The sequence below is a fragment of the Anoplopoma fimbria genome, chromosome 12 (assembly GCF_027596085.1).
Source record: "Anoplopoma fimbria isolate UVic2021 breed Golden Eagle Sablefish chromosome 12, Afim_UVic_2022, whole genome shotgun sequence".
Taxonomy (NCBI): Eukaryota; Metazoa; Chordata; class Actinopteri; order Perciformes; family Anoplopomatidae; genus Anoplopoma; species Anoplopoma fimbria.
In genome coordinates, this window is record NC_072460.1 from 976093 (window position 1) to 1002753 (window position 26661).

General features: G+C 40.7%; 1 protein-coding gene across 1 annotated transcript; it reads right to left on the bottom strand.

Moving 5' to 3' along the window:
- Positions 1-142: 142 nt before the first annotated feature.
- On the bottom strand, positions 143-25650 carry sema3b (sema domain, immunoglobulin domain (Ig), short basic domain, secreted, (semaphorin) 3B). The gene is made up of 17 exons (XM_054609170.1): positions 25072-25650; positions 23080-23237; positions 21780-21842; positions 12613-12732; positions 12092-12185; positions 11816-11935; positions 11528-11670; positions 11174-11288; positions 9230-9299; positions 8690-8834; positions 7507-7726; positions 7322-7413; positions 7102-7143; positions 6203-6360; positions 6027-6082; positions 4554-4693; positions 143-3889 (listed from the first exon to the last, which is right to left on the bottom strand). The coding sequence occupies exons 1-17, from the start codon at positions 25253-25255 to the stop codon at positions 3377-3379; spliced, it is 2433 nt and encodes an 810-aa protein (XP_054465145.1). The 5' UTR covers positions 25256-25650; the 3' UTR covers positions 143-3376.
- Between the last annotated feature and the right edge of the window lie 1011 nt (positions 25651-26661).

Consider the following 26661-nt stretch of genomic DNA (forward strand, 5'->3'; position numbering starts at 1 on the left):
TTATTATTATTATTATTATTATTATTATTATTAAGTGATTATGCTGTAATTACTATTTATTTCACGGTTCCCCTCCCCCACTAGCTTAGAAAACAGATCAGAAATTTCATTTTTAGGTAACTGCATATTTTTATTGTGTTAATCAAAAACAATCCGACATGACATTTCACAAAGACCTCTGGGAGTATTACAGTGAACCACGTTAACTTTGGCCTTCGACCTTTAAACTTTCAACTTCAGACCGCTCTACACACATACACACACCACTGTTCCCTTTGCCATTATATACAGAGCTCTGCTTTCCCCCAAAACTCACTCACACAAAAACCGCAAGCACACATTTGTCTCTTGCTCTCACACACACACACACACACACAAGCCTCTCCTTGTGCGCTATCATACTGGGGTGCGTCACATGACATGGGATACAACAGGAGTGTTGATTGGAGGGCTGTGTGAACAAGAAAGACTCTAATTGGACACTGTTCTGGAAGTTTTTTTTTTTTTTTATCATTGGCCAAAAAATGTTGAGGATGAGTCCTTTCAGCAGACACAAACAACACAGATGAAAATCTATAAGAAAATAAAAATCCACCACAACATATCAGCTTATCTTTGCACATAAATACAGAGGAATAATATTAATAATATTCTACATTGTGCTTTCTTTCTCTCGCTCTTTCTCGACACCGCACCATTGTCAAACGCGTTAGCCACTAACATTGGTCATGCAATTTCAAAAGAGCACAAAACAACAGCTGGCCTTAAAGAGAGACTCGAGCAGATTTGACATCACAACCATTGTTTAAAATCTCTCATTAAAGAAAAAGAAGTAGTCAACATATAACCTCCTTTTAGTGAATTAGTTCAAATGCAGTTTAAATGCCGAAATGTGGCATCTTCCTACATTTAAACTTGTCATCTTTTTGCTCTAAATCCTGGATGTGGTGTCAAAGTGCAGAGTATTCCTTTTACAGGAGTCAGTCAGTTCAGTTCAGTTTAAAGAGTTAATTACATCTCTATAAAGAAGGTACATAAATAACAACGACAATGATTCAATACATCTAAAATCCACTCACAGACCTAGTTTGTCAGGGCTGGTATGATATAATGAACACAGCCAAGTTTAGGCAATTTCAGTATACTGAACATTTTAAACCACAATACTTGTTGAGGAATTTGTGGCAGAAACACAAATTAGACCATAAATTCATCATAAAAAAATCCTCTTGAGTCTTGAATGCAAAACAGAAATTCATGTTTTCCAACATGGCCTGTTGTTTTCTTTCATGTGGATACACTATGATATAATAAAGTATGGTACCATAGGTAGGCTCCTCATCCGAGCCTGTACACACAATGGACACTAAGGAGGCAGACTACACACAACATGTTAGCACAGACGACCAACAAACAAGCTACTTTACAGATAATACACAGAGAGAGATTGGACTAAAGACACAGAGAAGGAAGACCTTATTGTACTAATTGTCCATAAGAAAGGGATGACATCGTTAAGCAGCAAAAGGCAATGATATTAATGACTGTAACACTACATTGAGAAGGGATTCCAAAAGTGTATGAAGTCAGATGGAAGTTTTGTTTTTGTGGACAGGGAAATGCATTGTGGGTAGCGCAGAACAGCTTTCTGTGAATTTTGCCGTGTTGAATGAGAAAAGGGCGTGTCCCTCATCTCATATTATTTGCATATATATATTTATCACAAACAACATATGCAAGAACAGTGTAAAAGAGCAAGGAGTAGAAGTACCGCTTAGAATACAAAAACAAATCATAGTTTTACTCATAAATATCATGCTAATATATATATATTTATATATATATATATACTGTACTGTAGCCCAGAAACATGGGTTGTCATACTAGAGTCCACTTCCCTCTATCTCCTCATCGTATCAAAGTTCCTCCCCAAAAACCACCATTTTCTTGATTTCCCCTTTATGTTAATGCACAAAACATTAAACACAGCCAAAAACAAAACCAATAAATACCAAATTTTAAAGTAAGGTTGTGATCATGTCAAAACTCTTGAGTATGTGAAAGATGCTACAAGGTACCTACATGTAATCCAGGTATTGTTTGGGCTTTTATTTGCTTTTACAGATTGAATTCTTTGTGCTTTAGCTTTGTCTGTTTCCTGCAAGCATCTCATCTTTCCCTCACATCGTGGAATGCCAGTAGTTTTTCCATCCCTCACTCTCTAGTGGTTTCGACCAGTAAAGCAATATAATTATATCTGGCCAGATTCAACTTCTCTCTAACCATAACTGCATTGTATTGTGTGATTTATTTTGCTGCAAAATGCCTCAATGTGCCTAAGGAAACCATAAAAAAACTACTATATAACATAACCAGTTTTGCAACATGCTGATCTGTTCCACAGGCTGCCCCACACTGCTGACATCTCTGCCTCTTCTGTGATTGTTTTATGTAATATGCACACAAAACCATGTGAAACGTGAGGTTACTGGAAATATGTTTAACAAGAGCACCACGGGAAGTAAATCAATTAATCTGTTTGTGTAGTAACAATGTTTTCAAAAAGTGTTTATTTCTCCTAATGATTTTGCAGTTGCACATCAATAGTTAAATGTATTTCCAGTAAGAGACCATAACTTTCCAGTATATTCCAGTTTCTCCATTACCTCCCATTATGCCCAGCACTCACGCCCACCATTTTTCTACATTGGTATGAAATCTTCAAGTAAGAAAAGCTTTGAGCAGAGGTCATCCAAAACTTTGGGGGCTGTTTTTGTTCTGAGTGGTGCAGTCCAGAGTTTAGATCTTCATATGTAGATCCACTATCCACATACAACCTATGTGGTTTGCATGAAGTAGGCAACAAAAGATGTGGGACTTTCCTTCCATATACAGTCAGTGTCAACAGGAATGGAAGGCGAGTGTAAGTTTTTTGCCCACAGATAATGGTCACTCCCATATATCTGCATGTACACTTGAATACGCTAGTGGAACTGTGTAAAGGGATCGTGCAGAATCAATTTGGGCAGTAAGGCAGCACATGCAGGGGCTGGCCAGTGGGACGAGGACTCAGGGATATTACTTTATAGTGGGAGCATCCATAGATAAATATACACAATAGAGGAGGTGCTGTGTGTGTGTGTGTGTGTGTGTGTGTGTGTGTGTGTGTGTGTGTGTGTGTGTGTGTGTGTGTGTGTGTGTGTGTGTGTGTGTGTGTGTGTGTGTGTGTGTCTGCATGGGTTTTATCGTATGTTGTAGTGTCTGTATGTGTGAACACCTCCAGGAGTTCTTGGTCTCTCAGTTTCTTTCTATCATTTTCCTCCTTTCTTTCTTGTATCAGTCATTCTTTTCACCCTCCATGTCTTTCTCGGCGTTGTTACTCCCCTGCACTGCGAGGCGCCCGAGGATTCGGCTTCCCGTCGTGGGTCCGGCGGTTTCTCCCCTTCCTTATCTCCTGAAGATGCTTCCACTTCTTGTTAGCTGGGCGGACAGCAGGGCCCAGAGGCAAGGCGTCCTTCCCCGCAGCAGGAAAGGTCTTATCCTCTTGGTCAGTGCCGGCATTCTTTCGCGCCCAAACTTGCTCACAAATCTGGTCAACAGTGCTCAGGTTAGGGTGGTCCACCAGCTGCATGAAGTCCCGGTACCAAAGCTTCTGATTGGTCATTGGAGGCCCACCTCCACTGCGGGGGTCTAATCGGACAGGGGCATCAGAGGGTAGATTGGAGACTGAGGAGGATGTTGAAGGAACAACTTCCAAGGTGATGCCTAGTAAAGTTTGGGTGAAGCCGTGTTCCATGGCATGGCACTGGTAGATGCCAACATCTCTCTTCAGGACACGGCGAATCAGAAGGCCTCTGTCTGTCTGGAGAATGCGGTCATCTAGACGCACCTGGAAAACATAAATTCAGCTAAATGTAGGAGCTGTACAATTTATTATTTTAACACCAGTGTCCTCCAGTAAAGTTTATTGCACAGGGTGATTCTGACCGTGATTAATGGAAATGTTAAGAGAACGGAAATGTTGTGGATCTAACAGTAGCTCTTAACAGCCCAGCACATATGGCACTGAATGCACAAGTATAAAATACAGCCCACGTTTACACAACTGCAAGAGCAGGTTGCATGTGTGTGTCAAAACCTGATCTGTGAAGGTCGGCAGCTTTATACCCAGTATACTGAGTGGAATGCTCAGTAAGGACTCAGTAAAAAAAAGCTAAAATGATATTCAGTACCAATTGCAATGCATTGTCAGAATATACTACTGCTTAAGAAAATGTGTAATAAAAATTATAAAACCTGGATTTGTTTTGCAAGAATCATAAAATATTTTTATACTAACTGCACATAGTGAAAGATTGACTTCCTGACTCACTGATATATATATATATATATATATATATATATATATATATATATATACCAAAACCAAAATCGAAAAACAGGAACAGGAACATTGACCAAAATCAAAAAACTATGTAAAACTATGTAAAACCGTTTTTTGATTTTGGTCAATGTTCCTGTCAGATCTCTCCACTGTCCACCATCCCTCTCACCTCTTCCCGCGGGTTCTGTGGATGTTTCTGGAAGGTCCAGGTGACTCTGGCCTGAAGGGATTTTGGGATACACTCCAAGAAAGTGCTGCTTCCCTCAACTCCATACAGCTTCCTCTCTGCTACACGGTGCTTATGGTGGTCTGCAGGGGGCAGCAGAGACAAGGACATTATGGGATCTACTGTAACAAAGGGCATCAGCTCACTTATAACAATACAGGATCAGTCAAGAATTGAAAAGCCAAAAGAAGGCAGGACAGGTCCGAGAAAGTGGCTGAAATAAATGGACAAGGCAAGACATGGAATGAAAGACCTGGCAGGTCAGACCACGGAAAGCCAGGATGATATGGGACATAAAACAACTTGAGCTGATACTAATTAGAAACCAAAGCTTACTTTCAAACAGTATATCTGACCTATAAAGACCACATTTTAGAAATGGTTATTGGGTCTTATGGTCTTGGGAGTAAATGTATTTATTCAACGGTGGCACACAGGAAAGATATGTAAACCACATTGGTTCTTAGCCCAATAGAGTTGTTGTAACAATAGTCAACAGTGATCAATGAAAGCCTCGGTTGGCTGTTGATGGGAAAGTTCACTACAATCCCACAATGACTGCATCATGCAGAACATTGGTGAATATCTGAACACTTGGTCACATGTTTGATGTGTGACAACACACAAGGACTCTTCTGGTCCTGTCAGTGCTTATTAATCCGTGTTGTCAATATGAGTGATGAGGTTTAGCAATGACAAAGGATCAGTGTGTGTGCCCCACATCTTAACCTTAGAAATTTGAGCACATATACTCTCACTAATAGCTAAGAGAATTTCTGAGATTTACAAAAATATTTCCAACCATTAAGAACGTGATTGGGTCAGAATAAGAACAATTTAGTTTCTAACCACCACTGCTACATAAAGTATTCGATCAGTGCTTTGAGGCAATGCCTCTCTCATCAGAGACAATTACTCTGACCTTCATTTGTTTTACACAACCCGGCCTGCATGCCACATTATGTAATCGTATTACCCAGGAGCTCCTAAAGTGAGCGATTAGCCCGATTAAATTATGTGTCAGAAAGACAGATAGCAGTAGAATGCTGGGATTGTGGTCTGGGAAGACAGAGGTCACCAGGGGCAAAGGGTGGAAGAACTTTGGATTTTTTGGCACGGACAGTGAGATGTAATGGACAGTGAGATGTAACGGACAGTGAGATGTAACGGACAGTGAGATGTAACGGACAGTGAGATGTAACGGACAGTGAGATGTAACGGACAGTGAGATGTAACGGACAGTGAGATGTAACGGACAGTGAGATGTCAGATGCCAAGAGTCTCTGAGTCAGAACGGCACCAGAGTAAAGCTCTATTTTCTAAATATCCATAGGCAGCTTAAAAACTGGTCCCAGCTGAAGAGCTTTCATTTATCAACTCATTTAAACAACCAGAACAATAGTTTCTGAAGAATACCTCCAGAGCACAGGGTGTTAGGGTCTCCGTTCCTTACGTCCTGGCGACGGAAACGCCTGCAAAATAAGTTAATTACAATTTACTACAACATAAGGAATTGATACTTGCGAAAATACAACAGTTTTCATTATGTTTTTTTATGTTTTGTGTGAGTCATTAGTGTTTTTGTCACAGACCTCTTGGTGTTTGGCAGGTAGCGAGTACAGGATGTTCCATCCCAGGCGCAGTATGGGTCTCTGGCCAGGCAGCACTCAGCACAGGCCTTCCCATACACACTGCATCGGTGAAGGGGAACCTGGGCAATGCCTGTGTCTGAGCCCACATACAGCTGTTGCTGTGAGGACACAGAGTGGAGAGTTTCAGGACCTCAAAATGATTTGAACTCATTTTTAAGGTACGGTCACACATGCATGAAATTAACGCTTGCCTCCAGTTCTTGTGGCATTGCATTGTTGATAGCATAAATCTACCTGGCCCCATCACAGGTGTAAATGAACTTAAAGCTGTCCTTTAGCTACTCTCACCAAAGAAAAGAACAGGAGCACTTACACTCAGTGGTTGTTGCTAGACACTTATGCACCCGCTTATATCTCCAGGTGTTTCGGCTTTGAGACAGCTTTGTCTTACACCCTGATTATGCTAAAGGGGCTGTACCCGAATATTAACAGGACATGTGGGTCCTCGCCTGTCCATTGACGAAAACTTTGGGGAGATGGAAGCACATTAAACGTTGCCCCATACTTCCCTTCAGCTGAGGTTTTTTTTCCACACTTTCCAAACTCATCCAGTCACCCTGCTTTGCCTGCAAGACTGCTCTTGCACATCTAGCAGCTTCTTCTTGTCTCTGAATCTCCTCTACAACCAGCTTCCTCCTGCTAACTGCTGAAGACTGTGTTATGCTTAGACGTAGGGATGTTGTAGAGCATGTACTGCATGGTCTAAGTGCTGCCTGGGCCTGTAAAACTGATTTTCTTGGTTCCAACATTGGTAGTACAAAGACCAATACTTTCTTAAGCAAAGGTAGCCACAATGTTTCATATTTTCATTAACGCTTTTAAGTTTAAAACAAACATACCCGTTTTGAGGAGATCTGCATGTCGATGATAGATGAGGCATCCTTTAGAGCAGATGAGATACAGCAAATGAATTACCATGCTACATCAAATAAATTAATGCATTTGCATCATCAAAAACAGGGATTTTAAGATGCATCAGTATTGTCTTTCAATATACCTAGTACATAGTACATAAGTGCTTATATCTCCAATAAATTAGCTTTATCATAGTTTTCTCACTTTGAAGACTTCCAGCTCCTCCAGTAGGAGCTCCTCCATGTTGTTCCAGCTCTCCTTGGGAACATTGATCACCTTTAGTACTGTCCCTTTGTCTGAAATAAAGGGAGTCCATTAAGTTACACATCATTTCTTTTTTTTAATTTCTAAATATAAATATAAGATAGAACAGAGAACAAATCATTCACCTGTGCCAATAAACATGACATCATATTGTCCATCGGCAGCGTTGACTCTGTCCACAGCAATCTGTGTGAAGCTGTAGTCTACATTAGTTCTGACGAAGACGGGCCGTCTGCTCATAGGGTAGACCGGATTATACATCAGAGGGTGGTGACGCGCAAACTGGATCACATCATCTGGGAAACCCTTTGTGGACTCAAAACTGCCGAATGTCTTGCTGGGACACTATTGGAGAGCAATAAAAGAAAGTTGGTCTTTGTTCATGCAAACTGGTGTTGCAAATGTAGATGTAGTTTTGTTTGTTATTCTGCAAGTGTATTTCTGGTTCCATTGTGGTATTTTCTGAACTTCAACGTAAAGTTGTGCAAGTAAATTTGGAATATGCAAAAGCAAACTGTAAATACTGAAAAAATCATCAAAACTGACCATTTTGATATATTATCCTTTGACTGTATGAATGCACATTTTGTATTCATTAAAGGATTATACTCTACCCAGCAATTCAAAGTATACTTATATTACAGCCTATCCACTTCTACTGTAAGGGATTTATGATTGCTCTGCAGAACAGGACTGACTGTGTGGGCTCACAAACTTTTTGCCCTGTTTGGACTCAAACATTCCACAGCGACTTATGAAAAATATATCTGACTTGTTAAAGTTACGTTTGAGCAGGCCACAGTGAGGTGACATGGTATTGTGGGTCACAAGAGTTGTGAGATTTTTTCAAGCTTAATCTGCTTTCTATGCAGTTTTGCAAAAAAAATTTGGAACCGCGGTCTGATTCTTTTAATTTGATTCGTTCTGGTAATTTTACAACCCACTGAGATGATGATGGCGTGAGAGAGGGTTTACTGTAGGCCAAATACAATTACTATTCTGCGGTCATACAATGGGGATTGTTCTGCCGTGGCAGTAACAGCTGAAGCTCTGCATAACAAATCCTGCTGACGCTATACTGGTGTGCTTAGAAGAATGTAAGAGTCTTAATAAGCACATATTGATCGGGAGGAATGTGGAGAGCTGTTGGATGAAATTAGGTCTTATATTGTGTATGAAGTGCCATTAAGAGTTATATCACAAGGATAATACATGAGATTATTGTATTCATATTGATAGGACTTTGTATTTTAAAGTTCAGTGCCCTAAATGGAAATGTAAGAAAGCAGGGAGCGGTTATTGACATACCATTCCTGGGCGTGGATAGGGGACTTTTCCCTGAAAGGGGACCCACTGGTAGTTGGGCCCCTCTTTGTGAGCGAAGGGCCCCAGGAAGGCCCTCCGGATGTCATTCATGGAGTAGAGACACACAGCTGAGCCTTTAAATACACTGCTACTGGGGAACAGGGGGAGCTGGGTTAGAGACATCCAAACACTCACAGATGTAATTTCATGACTTTTGTGGACATTACAATGACTTACATTAATTTACTGGAAACTTACCCTAACTATAACTGCTGCCAACCTAATCCTGATCTTAACCCTTAACCCTTAACCCTTAACCTTACCTTGACCTAAACCTAACCTTACCCTAACTTTAAAAAGTCCTCAACCTAAAATTAAAAAATGTACGACTTGGATGTAGATTTTGTCCCCATAAGGGAGAGGAGTCCTCACAACGTGACTGTGTCATCAAACTTATGTCCCCACAAGTCAAGAAAACAAACACACTTCCTCTCATGTTTTCTGTCTTTGGCACAAACACACACAATATGAATGGACTCTGACCTGGAAGTAGAGAAGACCGTGTAGACCAGAGGGTTCTTTCTGTCCCTCGTCTGCAGCAGGAACACATCGCCTGAGGACGAACACACACACACACACACACACACACACACACACACACACACACACACACACACACACAAACGCACTCAGGTCAGGTTGTGGTAGTCCAGATGTCAAAGGTTGAGAGAAAGATAAGCCAAGCCCAATGGCAATGTTTACTTTAAACAGACGTTCCACCAATATCTCAGTCATATCATGGAACAAAATTCACAATAGCCTCGAGCAGTGTTTTTTAACATTATTTTACAAGATTGAGTTTGATTAAAACTCTGATTTCTGCCACAACCAAGATGGCTCTGAAAGGCCCATAAGTCATAAAAAACTGCAGTTAAAGAAATGTCTACGACTCCAACTAGTATTGTACTATTAAAAAGTTATGTGGTGTAGGTATTTCAGTTGGACAATTTCAACAGGTTCAGATATTTCTACAGGGAGGTCTTTTCTAAATATTTGGCCTCAGGTATGGTCAAAAAACTCTTGGTCAAGAGATAATGGGCTCATTGTTCATCTGAGGGAATGTGATGGATAGACTTAGCCCAAAGGGTTAGCACAAATTCTTCCACTTAGTTCACCTTTCACTCAGAGAGATAAATCAAAAACACCTTGAGAGCTGAAACTGCTGCAGCTGCGGTGCAAACGACATGACTGGAGGTTTGGTGTTTGTCTTTATGAGATAATTATTTAGCTTCCCATTGGCTTTCTGTATAAATTGAAGTACTAATATAAAGTTAATATAAAACTTCTGGTCAAAGTGTTTTGTTTTAGTGTCAAAACACATTTTTTCCCAAGCCCTACAAAAAACTTTTTAGACCCGATGTAGGTTCCAAGTTGACTTGCTACATATATACTTATCCATTGTGTGTATTACCTACGGTAACAATGGTGATTGGCACGCTCCAAGTTTGAAAATGATCTAAATATAGCTTACACTTAAACTGAGATTTTTTTAGATTTACCTTTTTATAGGTGGCCAATGTTTCCGGTGGGGACCTGAAGAATTTATATTGCTCTCTTCAAAGTCATTAGACTCCATTGACAAAAACTGTAATTTAACCCTGCAGAACACGGAAATATATAGAGCCTAACTTCAAAAAATCTGAACCATCAAAACCACTGAAGAGGTTAAGTTAGTTAACTAGTTGGTAGTTTTTGTTAGGGCACACTATATAATCCATCCCTATCAACTAAAAAAACAAAACAATGGTCTAAAAAAATACACTACCCTCTTCACCAAATATTTCCTCTGCCCACAATCGATGCTTTAGAAATACAGCCTGGCCTCTGGAGCTTGTCTAATGAAAACATATTACTGCCTCTTGTCATACGAAGACTCACCAGAGACGAGTCTGCAACTTTCTCTGAACTCACAGTTAAAACATTGGCTTTGGATCAGGCCAGAATCTATAACCAATGAATCTCAAACTCATGCTTTTTCCAAGCCAGCAGGAATGTTGGGCAGAATGGTCATTTACAATGGAGGTCAGAAATACTGTTTAATTTAAAATGCTTTCTTTAACTTTCTTTCCCCTTTGCACCGACATAATATCCTTCTGAGTAAAAAACCAACTGAGAGAAAGGTTTCAAAATCAGCCCAAATTTCAACTCTCTGTGCATTAAGGTCAAGATAAACAATGTTTTGGATGAATAATGGGAAAACAAAATAGAAACTTAGACCAGTTCAACCACTTTGTTACTGGAGTTGATCTAAGTTCATACTCAAAAGTGTGCTTTCATCAATCCCAAAGAGGCACATATGATGACTTTGACTTGAGTATGCAGGGCCTTCACTTCAAACACAAAATACTATGATGATCATGCTTTGTTCAACATCATTGTAGTCATAAACATGTTGATACAGTAGAAAATATGTCTATGTGAACTTACGCAGCTCATCAAAGTATGTGTCGCTGCCGTCCGCTCCTGGCACCGAGCAGATCAGACGGGTCTTGAGGAATGTTGTCCACTTGTTCACCAGACTTCGCTGACCGCCCATGTCATTCTGATTCAAGACAAAACAATATAAAGTCCTTTAACAGGATATTGGAGTGCTAAAGAACAGCATGAGCGCAGTGTTATAAAATATGCACCAACCACTTTCAACACTTTACCAAATGTAGTTCTTTTAACAGAATTTGAGGTCATTATTTTGTTACAAAATCTGTAGCTAGGTTGGGTGGGCCTAGTTCAGAGTGTGCTTTAATTACAATACTGTACTTGATTGATGAAACAATCTCTCACCCTGCAGAGCTGTCCGATGCGGGAGTAGGTGGACTTTCCCAGCCCCTGAGCCTCAACCGCAGTCTCCCGGAAGAAGAAAAATACCTTGTCATCATCAGGGTTTTCACTTTCCGGGACCCAAAAGGAACCAACAAACTTTGGTTCTGGTAAAACGAAACAAAGATGAACAATGTCAGTTTCTCAAACAAGTTGTGACCAGACTGAAGTTAGTAATGATATAAAATGAACTAAACTGAAAAAGAAGTGATGCCTAAGCTGACCCATAAACACGCAAACAAACACACAGACCATTGAGCCAGCGAGAATCATGCTGTTCAGTGCGGATGGATGGGCGTTTCCCCAGGCTTCTAAAGATGGTGAAGTCCCGTCCCATTAAGTCCGTGGCCACGCCTGCATATAGCTCATCACCTAGGAGAAAGAATGAATGATCCATCGTAATCAGCTAAAACTATGGCATGAAAATGAAAGAAAATGATCACAACTATTACATATTTCAAACCAATTTAAGTAAAAACTCTGGTAGTAAATGGATAGTCAGATATTATTGTGCATGGGTTTAGTTACCGACAAGTACAGATGCAGCATTGTGGCGAGGATCATACGGACTCTTCCCTTTCCCATCCTCCACCTTGGAGGGGTCAATCCTGAACACATGGTCCTGACGGAGGGAGAGAATAGGGGGGAATGGATTCAAAGTGTGATCACACATACACTTTGTTTCCTTTTGTCAGAATCATACATTCATCAGAATCATTTTTGGGTTGAGGTATCAGGTTTGAGATGTTGGCAGTTTTTAGGGACTCCAAACTAATTTGAAACCTGGAACTTGAGTTAAGCTTGGTGGATTTGTCTGTACTCTTCATAGATTTTGTGTTTTGAAGTCCTTACCTGCACTTTGTTCGGATTATGTTCTCACTTATAGTGAAGGCTGGCAGAGGGCTGATGCGATTTAAGCAAAGCAAATGGTGTTTGAAATATAGTTTCTGTAGACTAGGTCTTATGATGTTCTTAAACAAGGAACAATAAAGAATAGAATACTGCAGTTCAGCAGTTGTTGTGTATGTTTTGTTTTGTGGGTTCCTCACCTCCATCCTGTGTCCCACCTCCACAAAGGCACAGGTAGGGTGGAAGGCTCCGGTTCCACAGGCGTACAGGTGGGTGCGGTTAAAGTGGTGCACAATCTTCACATAGTTCACACAGTCGGACTGAAACACACACAGAAAACACAGTTTTAGTTTATGCTGCTAGGGGCTTTAAACACTTGCAGGGATTCAATTCTGGTACAGAAATACTGAATATTTTTTATACTCATTTATTGGTCTAAAATGGTACAATGTACACAATGCACAATGTCACATAACGTCAGTTAAACAAAAAAAAGAAGTTACCCCCAAAAAATACAAAGGAAGTGCAACATACAGTTAGCTTAAAAGTGTAAAAACAAGTAACCATGACAACACAAGAAAAAACAGTAAATCCAAGACAAACTAACAAAACTCGGTTGCTCCCTCTTCAGGTTTAGTGATGGACATTCCTCACATAGCTCCTCTCACCCTGTCTGCCTGTGACAACACTATCCAGTCCCCAGCTCCGCCTCCAACACAGTGTTGTGGCAGCCTTTGTATCTGGCTGTACACACACATGCCTACAATGTGTGTGTGTCTACTCATACGAACCTCCATGTGAACACACATAATGCTTAAAGGTAAAATGAATGCCTGAAACTGTGAGCTACTCAATATGGTGCTGGTTAACTCACAAAGTATGGATTTCATACAACACATTGACATTTTGTGCACCGCAGTGGGTGTGAAACACTAAGCAGATCGTTTTCATGACCAACAGATGGGACAAGAGGACAAACCTAAAAACCAAAGCTTCCTGCTAAGCTTAGTGGCTTGTAGAATAGATTCCACTATTATGGTTTATGTAGGATAATGAACCAAACACCTTATAATGTAAAAATCCAAATGTCGGTACAGTTATGATTTCAAATATGTATATTAGTTGATAATCTATGATGTGACCTTAGACTTTGATGACATTTTTATAGATTTTATAGATTTTTATATTAAAATGGCATGGACAATTGGTCTGTTGTAAAAAGCCAGACAATAAAGCAAAAGATACTCATGTACTTTACTATATATATATTTTTTTTAATTCCTCATAATGTGACGAAAAATAGTTAAAGTAAAACTTCAACCAAGTATGTTGCTATGAAATAACTAGTTTTACATTTTTGGATTATACACTTTGCTTTCTTCGTCAAGAGTAAGAAGTTAGGATCCAAAGTGATCTTACATCTGCATACTAAATGCTACAAAACAATTGCTTAGCTCAGCATAAAGACTTTAGGCAGAGGGAAACAGTTAGCTTGGGTCTCACTGCTTGATGTAGGTTACCGTTAAATTGTTATTAAATTGTATCCACCATATTGTCTAACTCGCAAATCAACTGACATTTTGGCAAATGCACCATTTTTATTTATTTACAAACTATTCCTTTAACAGGAAGTTATTCACAGTTATTGTTGTCTTGTGCTTTGTATGGTTCAGTTGTTGATAAACCTAACTGATAATTACTGGTGTAAATGTTTTAACTAAGCCGGCACAAACAGTTCCAACAAATCTGTCAAATAAATGTCAAGCACGATACACAACTCAAGGTTTTCCTCTAAACTGAAATGGAAAAGGTTTTATTTAACTTTCAATATGTCCTATTATTAAATAGTTGTATTTCTCTTCCTCCTTCATATCATCACTTTTCAGTATCCTTATTTCTGTCTGTCCCCTCCTCTTCTTATCTAGAGAGCAGGTTATTGACCCCCAGTCACATCTGTCCATCTGGGAGTCAGGTTACAGTGGGCTGGATCTCAGGAGACAGCTGGACAAAAAGATTTACTGTACACGAACAGACTGTATGGTAACATTCCTCTTATGTCCAGAGCACTGATCTTTACAGCAGGCAAAGAGGAGGTCGGCCTGTTTTTCAACTACCATTTACGAGAAGAAAAGATGAATACTATGATTATCAGGATTACCACCGTTATTATCAGTGGTCTTCAGTCGCAGGGCTCGGTAACTCATGAGCCAATATGATGCTTTCAAACATCTGCGTTAGAATCAAAAAACAAGTTAATTTCCCCCAAAACTAGTCTAATAAATAATCTCTCGCTGTGAACACACGCTGGATGTCACATCTGAATCCCCCCCTTTCTCTTCTGTCCACTATTCTACAGGCCATTGTAACATCTGTCTGCAGATCAAGTTACAGACACACTTGGACCCCCGGGACCCATTGGAGAAGAGGTTTATAAAGACATGAATCTGATCGTCAGTTAAAAGTTGCACTTTGTAGAAAGTCAATGGATTCTTCCATATTTAATTTATCATTCTTCATTTTTTTCAATCCAAGTACATTTGGGAGATGAAGGATGGGGAAACTGTTTTGGTTTCTCTCTATTTATATATTTCAATTTCATTTTAAAAAATGTTGTCGCCATTGGTGCGTTTCTGTGATCTGTTTGTTAAATGCTTAGTTGGAAAACCAAATTTCCTTCAAGATAAAATGTTTCATTATGGATGCAATGGAGGTGGATGGAATATTTCTCTTTTTTCTGTTTCTCCATCTGTCTGTTATCTACACATTTACTCTCTTCTTTAATCAAATGCTTTCCTTTATCCATCTGTTCTGTATCTAAGCGTCACCCGAGGGTGACAGACAGACAGGCCAGGTTGTGAAAGCAGCGGTAAGCGGAATTGTGGCTCATTAGGCCTGAAAAACACACACACACACACACACACACACACACACACACACACACACACACACACACACACACACACACACACACACACACACACACACACACACACACACACACACACACACACACACACACACACACACACACACACACACTCACCTCAGTGGTTTAGAACAAAGCGCTGCTTTTCAGCCTTTGAAAACCACTAGGGGGTTAGGGTTGGAGTTGGTGGTGTGTGATTGCATACATGCTTTTGTGTGTGTGCACACGTGAAGGTGTTCAACCAATCAACAGGCCGATTAAGCTGTTGACAAACACAGGAGACCTCTGTTTCCTATGAAAGAAACACTCTACTTTTGCCTCAAACCCTCAGGCTGACACGGACATTAACACAATGAATGAACATACACACAATCTGACACACACCTCAACAGCTTCTTAACAGCCGTGGTCCGCCAAGGAAATGTGCTCGTGCCACGTTTCAATCAACCTTTTACCCATGATTCCATCTGTGTGTATCTGAAGCGAGACCTCCTCCGGCTCAATATAACTCCCATTGTATTTCAAGCCCTTAGTGTGTTTATGTGTGTGTCCGAGGGCAGAGGAAGGTGAAGGAGTCAGCCGACCGGTTGTTTGGCAAAGTCAATTCTTTAATGCGACAAAAGAGAAAGAGAGCAGGAGGAAAAGAAAAGGTAAGAAGAGAGGAGACGCTTGAAAGACCTTGAAAAGATCAGAAAGGAAGGAGGAGAACAAGGGAGGTGAATTATGCCAGCCATCACATTTCCTTATTGTGTGCGTGTGTGTGGTTGTGAAAGGGTTCACTGGCTAACCTTTGACCCACCACTGACTCATTAGTTGAAACTGTTAGCAAAATGCAGGGTGTGACCTCACGTTGGCCTGAGCTCTAGGTCTCTGCCTTCATGTCTTATAAAGCTGTATTGTTCCTCAGTGGATGTCTTTTTTCCTTTTCTCTCTTTATCCTCTCCATTCTAGAAATGATTAACCCGATCTATCTATTTATTATTTCAGCCATTATCTGCTTCTTCTCTCTATCACTCACTGTCTCACATTAACTACATTTTCATTATTTAGCCTATTTAGTTATAAAGTACAGAGAAGTACATCTTATCTCATTATTGCAATGATTTTTCTTGATACTTACAATTGGACGTCAGAGGCATTTTTTTTCAACAATACTAAAATCACGAGTGTTGCTTTTTGTATATATCAGAATCAAATTGTTATAATGTCAGATGTTATTCATCATAATCTTTAGATATCCAATTTGGCCAAAATCTGCTGAAGTCCCTCCTTTTCTTCCCATTTATCTGGCACTGATATGTTTTATGTTTTATTGCATTATTATGAAAGTTTTGATAGAAACAGAGCTACTGTTTATTTTTCTTCCTCTGTTTTGATTGGGTCTGAGAGCAAAGAGCCTCAGCAGTGTAGCAAACTTTAATAAAGTTAATGGCTCAGAGCCTTTGACGGAACACACGGGCCGATGGCGCACAGTAGACAACCATTAGATACACAGCACTGTGTAATATCCCAGGAATGCCTTTGATTGCTTCTGCTGAACAGGAAAATGTACAGCAGCGTTGACATTTGTCTGACATATTACTCCTTCGGCAGAATGATTTCTGCACTCTGACCTTCAGCAATCTGTTCAGCTGTAATAATACCACTAAGGAACACATCGAGGCAGGGCAGGGTTTCCTTTTTTCGATTTCTTGGGTGGAAATGCTCAATTGTTTCAATGTGTAAAGTTAATCCCCACACAGTGATGATCCTCAGCGATCTACTTAATACATTTACACAGTAAAAGTCAAATGATCAGTGGTTTTCAGGAGAAGGCTACGTCACATTCACACAATAGCTGCCACTAAGCTCTTTCACCCAATAGTTAAGGGTTAAGGCCCTTGCTCAAGGGCACTTCAGGTCCTAATACCTAAACGACTAAATATTGGTCTTTTGTTAGTGCCTCCCAAAACAACAAATGTGAGTATTTTGCAGAAGCAATGCCAGCGGCTTGACATCATGGATGGCAATGTTGGTTGGATCTTTGGTTGCGTTTGTCAAGACAGAAATATCTCAGCAACTATTGGCTGGATTGGCATGACATTTTGTAAGGACAGTTGTGGTCTGCTTAGTAAAAATCGTAATGACTCTGACTTTTCTGCATGACCATAAATTTGACATTTAGGATTTTGAGTGAAATGTCTAAAAAACTATTGGAGGGATAAACATGAAATTTGGTAAGAACATTCATGTCCTCCCTAGTATGTTGGGCCCCTTAACATGTCAACTAGTCCAATAATCAGGTAAAAATATTTTGGTTTATGACCGAATACCTGCAAACCTGATATACAGTTTATTACCGTCAGACTCAGCTGTATTTAGTCTTAAGTGCTAATAAGCAACTGTTAGCATGCTAACACTAAACTAAGTTGGTAATACAGCCACTAGCATGACTGTGGATTCTTGATCCTGTTTTCAAGACAAAACGTATTCAGTTAAGAATCACCTGCATAATTACAGAAAAACAGGACAGGAAACCCAAGCTATATGATCCAGTGTCAAACACTGCTGACAGTGTCATTATATGAAAGGGCTCTTCTGTCAAGAAAGGACTACTTGCATGGAAAGAATATGTGTAAGCATTAGTTATTTCAGTCCTTTAAACAAACGACCAAGGCTGTTATCTTTGTGGTGAGGACAATTTCAGGTTTTAAGTATATCACTCAACCTCAACATTAACCTCCTTTTCCACAATTTCCCAGTGCCTCAATGGATTTAACTGGTGATCTTCTTTTAATTTGTGCTAACATGACAGCGTAAACACAATTCATCACTTTTGTAGGTTTAAATATGGTTCCAGCTCTACAGTCAGAGTGCTGAGTCAAACAGTCAGCTGTTTACTGCTACTGTCTGACTGTGTTTATGTGCATGTGTCTGTGTTTATGTTAGTGTGTCTGTAGGCATGTTAGGTGGCTTTTCTGTGGCCAGGGGTGTGTGTGAAAAAAATAGCACGTTTCATTTTGCTAGTATATTCCAGGGAAAAACAAAGTGTAAAATGATAAGCTGTAGTTTTATGGGGGGGTAAAAAGATGGATTATTTCTTGGTCAGGTGCATTGACTTCTTGTTATCACTGTGAGGCTGCTAAGCATCTAGCTGAGAAAAAAACCTTGGTTGGTTATGCACAAGTTTACATAATGTAAGTTTTCAGACAGATGAATTATTTGCATCAAATATAGTGAGTAAGTTGGTTAAATATTTGTTCTGATACAAAAGGAGGGGCGTAGGGCACAGGAAGTCCATGCTACCCCCCACCATACTGCCACTCTCCACCAGAAGTGAGTACGATTCCAACCTCTGAATTACAAGGATCTGATCCCTCACTGGCTTCCCACCCGAGAACCCTGAACCCTGGCCTGGCAAAAAAAGAGGCAACCTTGCCAGAGATTGAATCCCTGTGGTATTGTCCAAGGCACCTTGTGTCATGAAGCCACTTCTAATAAAGAGTAATGATGTAATATGACGGCAGTGTAGTGTTGATACATATATTTAATTCTACTTAACGGCATACACTTAAGCATCCCGCATTACTTTTTGTGTTTATGTACATGTGTGTGCTTGTGCAGCACATGTGCTAATTAGCAGAATTACAGTGTAAAAAGTGTAAAAAGAAGACTAATCCAACAGTGAAACAGCTAATATGAGGGTAACTGGCCGTGGAGAAAAAAGATTTCTCGAGCAAGTACATGGAGACAATGGGAGGACTAAAGGGGTCGTAAACAACATGAGACACGTCTGGTTCCCAGAGAACAGCGAATATGAGATACAGAGAGAGCATGGGAAGAGAGGATGACTAAGAGAGAGGGGGGAGTGGGAGAGAAGAGATCCAGTGGGGGAGAAAGATGTTGGCTACAGAGAAACACTACTCTGTAATTAGGGTCAACGTTGTGAGGTCAGGTCAGCTCTGTGTGTCGGTGAATGTTCACAAAGATACCAAAAGTCAAAAGGAATACGAGGGGTGTGTGTTAAACCAAGATGAAAAAGCACAACATTTCAAAGGCAAGAAAAGCAGGAATAACAACTGACCAGGGAAAAGCTCCTTTCAATACAACATTGTCTTCAAAATCCCCCTAATTTTCTTCTTTTATTTTCTTATCTCTTTCTCCCTCCACCTCTCCTTCCCTTTTCTACTAATTCTCTCCATCATTCTCCTCCCTTCTCCACTGTTACTCTCTCTTTTGAACACACACAAAGTACACACAGGACTCATACACACACACACACACACACACACACACACACACACACACACACACACACACACACACACTCAGACAGACTCCTGGTCAGGTGAAACTGGAGCCTAGGGTTTTGAATGAATGGAGCTCGTTGTCTGTCTGCTACAGCTGTGTAATCACACTGATGAAGGGTTTGTTCTACACACACATCGAAAGACGCACACACATCGGATACTTAAACATACATGAACAAACGTATGCACGCTCTGTTAAACATAAGAATACTGTATATATAGGCAGATTTGTGGCATGTCAGGAGGCACTGATGGGAAGTTACTGTTTTACACACACATGCACACACCTACCCACGCACGCACACAAACTATATGAGCTAGCTAATTCAGTGTGATGTAATCCTGGGTGGTCTCTGGGCTCTTGGTGGCCTCTACATGTCGGTCAGTGAAGCTGAGCCCGCTCCGCCCAGACTCCATCCACGCACATCACATTTAGACACATAATCATCACATACGGTATTTAGTCAACCTATTCTTGGAAACTCAATGGTTCCTTCTGTAGATAAAAATAGAAAATCATTTTTTTTTAGCAGCCAATAAAAAGATTGACATAGCAGGGTGGCCTATGTTTGGCCAAACAGTTGGGAGCATCACAGTAGGTCATGAGTTCAATCCTGGCAGCATGTAGCAGTAATACATGCTGTAGGTCAGGTCCCCCATGCACACTCGCTGCATTTTCAAGCACACAGAAAACCGTGTGACGTTTTATACATCATTTTATGTTTAGCATTTTTCTAAATTCTGATCTTGTGACACATTTTGAACAGTATGATTCCTTTAATGATGCTAGTCTGTTAGTCCTGAAAACGAGTGTGTTAGCCTCAATCATGCCTTCCTCGTAAAATAACAGTTAAAGGCAGACTGCAAACTAAAGTAACCTAACACATGTTTACATGCAGCGGGTCAATTAAGACATTTGTCCCGTACCTCCAATCTTATTTAGGAACTGTGGCATAATTACTGTGCTTTAAGTGTATTAGTGCTTCAAGATGCTCCTCTATTTAACTGTTCAACTGACTTAGAAGAGACATACCGTAGACCTCTAGAAGCCAGTGCCGATTTCAGTAGATTGTAGATTATATATGTATATTCACAAAAGCATTACTACCAATTGTTCCCTATGTGTCTTTGTATGTGTAACAGAATGCATGTTCTCATTTTCAAACTCTGATACAATACAGGTTTCACAAGAATCTAGCCTGTGCTAACCGGGGTTATCTAATACTTTAACTAAATGGTGTCACGCCCATGTCCATGCCCGTCTCTCCCTTGTGTTTCCTTGTGTTCCCCGCTTCCCCTTTTGCTCTTTGCCTCTGTGTGCTTATGTGTGTGTGTGTGTGTGTGTGTGTGTGTGTGTGTGTGTGTGTGTGTGTGTGTGTGTGTGTGTGTGTGTGTGTGTGTGTGTGTGTGTGTCATTCCAATCTTGCTGCTCACCTGGACCCCGCCTACCAGCACACCTGCCTGCAATCAGCTCATCACCTCTCCTGCATATCAACCCACAGTCCTTCTCCCACTCTCAACCAGATCAACTTCTGTGGAAGCTTCACTCAGGCCTCTAGCTTATCGCCAGCCCCTTTCCATTCCACCTTTACCGTCTCCAGCCATCTCCGTCTGCACTCACGTTACATAAACCTGTCATCTCAAAATTCAAGAAATTGGTGTTCAGCATGAAGCCACAGGACGCACACTAAAGAGTGGAAAACACAAATGTCTCTGAGAGTGTGACAATAAGCCATTCAGGAAGGGTTTAGAACAAACAGATTTTGAGGATGTGATCTCACCACAGGGCAGGTCCAAAAGGAGGAGTGTTGCACCTATTTTAACATGTTATCCATTTAAATGTGGTGTTTCTGCCTTGTGATGACTCCCATGACTCCAGTGGATTAAAAGGTAGCATTGTGTTGTGCTGGGTAGGAGCGGACTGATCTCCACGAGGAACTCCTCAGCCCTCTCATTTATCTCTGTGTGCAATGTGTGTCTGCAGGCTGAGTGATTTTTAAAAGGATGTTATGTAATGGATTATGATTCATACACGTTTCCCTGATAAGTCGTAGACTCTTTTCACTCTGGACAATAAGTGTGGTCTTTACATTTCCCATTAGAGAATATTTAATGCACTAATACACAGCTGAGGTGGTGTGAAGAAACTCACAGTGATATCCTTGCCAGCCCAGTTACACTCCTCCCTCCAGTCGACAGGAGCAGGCCAGTAGATCTGAAAACACAACAGCAAAAAGGTCAGATGAATCTGTCCCTGAAATCTGAATTAATTATGTGGATGTTTGATGTACATTTTGATAAAAATATACAAAAGTTTACAATTTAAAACTTTTAAACACTAAAAACAACACGTGTTTCTAAATGAGTAATAGGCCCCTGAGCATAGCACAGTTCAAATGAGACACCTCCTCATCCTCCCTTCTCATTGTAAAAGAGAATGACCCCACCGCATTGAAAAACAGCTTCAGCTATGGTTACTCTTCACACCCAGGTCATAAATCAAACTCGCCCATAAACCAACAGAGGCTTCACATCTAACGCAGCAAGCACGTACATGTCATTTACTCCAAACAGCTGTGAACAGATGTTTGTAGTGGGCTGTATTTATATCTATGGTTCTCTATGCATTAACGTGAACTCAGTGATTTTCTAGTGTGTACATTGTGGTATAAATGTCTGCGCCAGTGTGTATTCTAGTGTTCCTTGGCTATGACTTCAGACTCCAAAGGTTAAGGTTTCAATCAGCAGCTGTCATTCAGATATCAATCACAATGTTTTTGGGATAAATTCTTCCTTTTCATCTCTGTCCACCTCTTTGATTTTCTACCTTTTTCTATTAATCCCACATTTTTCTTTCTTCTCTTTTTTGACTTGAAGCTGCTCACTTGAGTGGTCACATATGTGCAATAATGTGATGCAGTCATTTTCAAAGGACCATATTGGTAACAAGTGTCCCCTGTTTTTTCATTTCTCTTTCCTCCATGCCTTTTGGTCCACATGAAAACAAACCCATAAAGCATGTGTTGTTTGGCAACAGTATCAAATGATTCTTATAAATCAGACAATATGCCAGTGGTTGTAAATAAAAAACACTTCCTGATTTCCTTCCAGTACCAGTATAATCTCCTCATCCCATCTAGTTTGTTGTTAAGGCAAACTATAGTAATAAAGTAATAAATGATAATCAGAGCAAAGAGCCAAATGTGAGTAATAACTGCTATGTTTCAAAGACATAACAACCGAATTTTAAACACATTGTAGTCCATTAACACAATATTGAATAAAACAATGTGTAAAAAGTGTCAGTAATCAACAAACCTTCCATACTTCCACATTTTTTATTGCTTTAATCTGCTTTGGGCCAGTAACACTTTTATTTATTAACAACGTCTGTCCAACAAAGACAGTTTTTGACTGAATGTTGTTTCTAACTGATTTTGGTTCTGACCAACCTTGTGTTCCTGCTTGGCGATGTTGTCTAACGATAGCGACAGCAGGAAGTTCTTGGCCCCAACGAAGAGTCGGCCTCTTTCTTCATCCAACAGCAGAGCGCTGAAGCAGCAGGAACGCTCCAGCTCGAACCTCCGCACTCCATGGAACTGCTGCAACTCTGAAATTGCACAGATATGCAGGACAACCGCTTCCGGTTAATGCATCTGTTTAATGGTCCTCTGTTACTTCCATATATACAGGAATAGAAACCTTAGATTAAAACTGAGATACCTTTACAAGAGTCCAGTCAGTTGTCACATTTTAGAAGCATGATAAGGCTGTTTGTCAACATTTCACCTTTCATTGTGAGTTAACAACAAAATTGACATTGTGCTGTCACTAGTAGAAAATACATTTATTTATAGGCATTATCCGTGTGCTCTTTAATTGGGGAATAAGTTTTTACAACGTAAATTATCAGAGTCTTCAGTTGGTTGTCCACAGGGCTTCAACAAGTCATCTGGTTGATAAATAAGAATACCTTCCTAATTTTAGCTTTTAGCTGGGCTGTCTCCTCGGTCCAGTGACTTGTGAACAGGCAGGACAAACTCCTCTGACAGTAATGACACTATTGGTTTAAATGGAAAAAGTGAGTGTCCTTGCTTTTTCCAAACTGGCAAGAACAAATTCTGAGCAGTGCCCAGAAAAATTCAGCTTGTATTTGTAAACTTAAGCTATAATAGCTACCCCAAGTCGTGGAAAAAAAAACTGTGTTATTGGCCTGACAAGCTGAAGAAATAAAGGGACTGCATCCTCCCCTGTTGGCCTGCATTTAAACCAGGAGCCCAAGAAAACAGGCCCTCTTTGCTCAGACTTTAAAAGGGCTTTATTAGTCTGCCATTGTTCTAATTTATAACTTTTATTAAGACTCTGACGCCACCCGACAGCTGCCTGCATGACATCAGGGACTGTAGGTCTAGTTTTATATTAATGTGCCTTTTTTTAGCAATTGTGTAATTATTTAGCTCCAACTGGCTGTGATGATAAAAACCTGGGTCCCAAAGAAAGAAAAACCTAATGCACCTCGCCTTTTACATAGCTTATCACAAAAGGCTACACAGCAAACACTTTTCATCAGTCAGACATACTGAATACTCTAATGGACAAATAAACAGAGGGCTACCTGCAGGGTCAATTCAATCAAAAGTCATTTCAGTGATACATGAGGTCATCAAGATCTTGTTCAGTCCTTCATGTGTCTACTAAAACTAAAATATTCTTCTGTCTCTCCATGCTGTGTGCTACATGTTACTGTCGGCCTAAATTAAAGGGAACACATATCTCAGCTGGGCAGACGGCCTTCAGCGAGCCTCATGTCCTTGGTGAGTAAGTTCAGGTTGTACGTGCCAGCTTTCAATGATGGAACACATATCTGGTTTATGTGGTTGTGTTGGGCATTGAGCTGCCTTCTTCTAACTTACGATGCTCAAGATAAAACACAAAACCCTGCCACTGTGAATTTAAGCTGTGTGTGTGTGTGTGTGTGTGTGTGTGTGTGTGTGTGTGTGTGTGTGTGTGTGTGTGTGTGTGTGTGTGTGTGTGTGTGTGTGTGTGTGTGTGTGTGTGTGTGTGTGTGTGTGTGTGTGTGTGTGTGTGCTGTTTGTGTGTGGCTGTTGTGTGGCTGTTATCACAGCAACCACAAATTACAGCTGGTTGCTGCTCGGGACTGTTTACTTTGAAAAGGATATTGCAATCTCACATGATGTATTAGAAAGTGTAGAAGTGTGTGTGTGTGTGTGTGTGTGTGTGTGTGTGTGTGTGTGTGTGTGTGTGTGTGTGTGTGTGTGTGTGTGTGTGTGTGTGTGTGTGTGTGTGTGTGTGTGTGTGATTATGTGTGTTTCGACGTACTAAACACAGAATAAAGTATACATTATGTGCAGTAGACGAGACAAAACTCCAGAGTACACAAGATACATTTTCCCTTCTCTCCTCTTCAAAGCTTTGGATCTTACCTTTGTATGAGAGCTTCATGCGTGGTGAGGAAGAGGAGGAGGAGGAAGAGGAGGACGAGGATGAAGATGTAGAGGAAGTGCGGGTCATGGTGCCGGAGGAAGCGTGGGCGGCGGCCAGACCCAGCAGGAAAAGAGAGCTGCAGGTGACCATCATGGCCACCATCATCATCATCATGGTCATCATCTTGGCTCGCTCAGAGCAAACTTAAAAGTTTGAGTATGCGAGGTGACTTTATTGTGGTATTCCGCCTAGATTCCTGTATACATTAATGCCCAATGTTTTTTTTGTTAGAGTCTGGTTCTGATTTAGAGCAAAGTCAAATCCTTTTTTCTGTCTGTATATTGGATCCAGTCCACCTGCCTCGGTTTGGGCTTAGGTCCTGTTTGGGGAGGATTCAGTATCAGCTCAGCACTCTAAGCCAAAACAAATTCTCTGTCTTGGTGTTTGCTTAAACAGAGCTTCAGTCTGTCTCTGGCTTCCTTTCAAGATCTTAATATTCAGTGTAATCTTTATAACGCCCTCCTTGTTTTCTGAAGAGTCTCTCTTGGCAGATCCACTGCTCCTCTTGTGAAGGACGACCAAGTTCACCTCTCACATCCAAGACGGGACAAAAACCTCACACATGGGCATGGAGACCTAAAAATAGAGACAGAAGGGAGAGGATTTAGAATTGGACACTACCAGCATGTGTTTGCATGTGCCAGGGATGCCCCTGCACACACACACACAAACACACACACTCTCACAAGCACTGGCGTCTGAGGTATATTTAGTCAGAGTCAGATTGATGCCCCTTCCAGGCTGTGTTAATGCCAGCCTCCATTATGGCAACAACACTATAACCTCTTCACATTACAAAGAGACCCAGTGATAGTATCCAAAACACACACACTGACCATGATGTTGAAGACTGTGTGTGTGTGTGTGTGTGTGTGTGTGTGTGTGTGTGTGTGTGTGTGTGTGTGTGTGTGTGTGTGTGTGTGTGTGTGTGTGTGTGTGTGTGTGTGTGATAGAGATATGCCATGTCTACTGCCAAGCCAAGAACAATCTCCTCCTGTCTGTGGCACTGCCAACTCGAAGTGGCTTCCCCTTCTCTCTCTCTCTCTCTCTCTCTCTCTCTCTCTCTCTCTCTCTCTCTCTGCCTCCACACTGGCAGACGGTGTCACCAGCTGAGATCTCCCCATGCTGAGGACATGATGATCCCACAGTGACGTTGATGGATGTACAGTATGAATGCTTGAGAGCATCGGTGCTCAACATAAAGTTGCTTGTGAGCAAGGCCAGCTACACAAAGCAAAAAGAAGTGTTTGCTTTTCAAATGAGATTTGGTGTCAAAAATGAATTACACAGTAGTAGATAAATTACATTAGAACGCATCCAAACCTTCAAAGTGTTGGCTTTTATAATCTTATAATGTCCAGTTTCTCTGTTTCGGAGTGTAAGCATGGTCAGGGAGTACAGGAAAATAATCTCTATAAAGTAATTTGAGAACTGGAGTCAAACTTTTCAGACAGATTCGTTATTGTTGCGGAAAAAATCCCCAATAACTTTGTGCCTCGCTTGTGAGTGTGTTAAACCACGGCTGTACC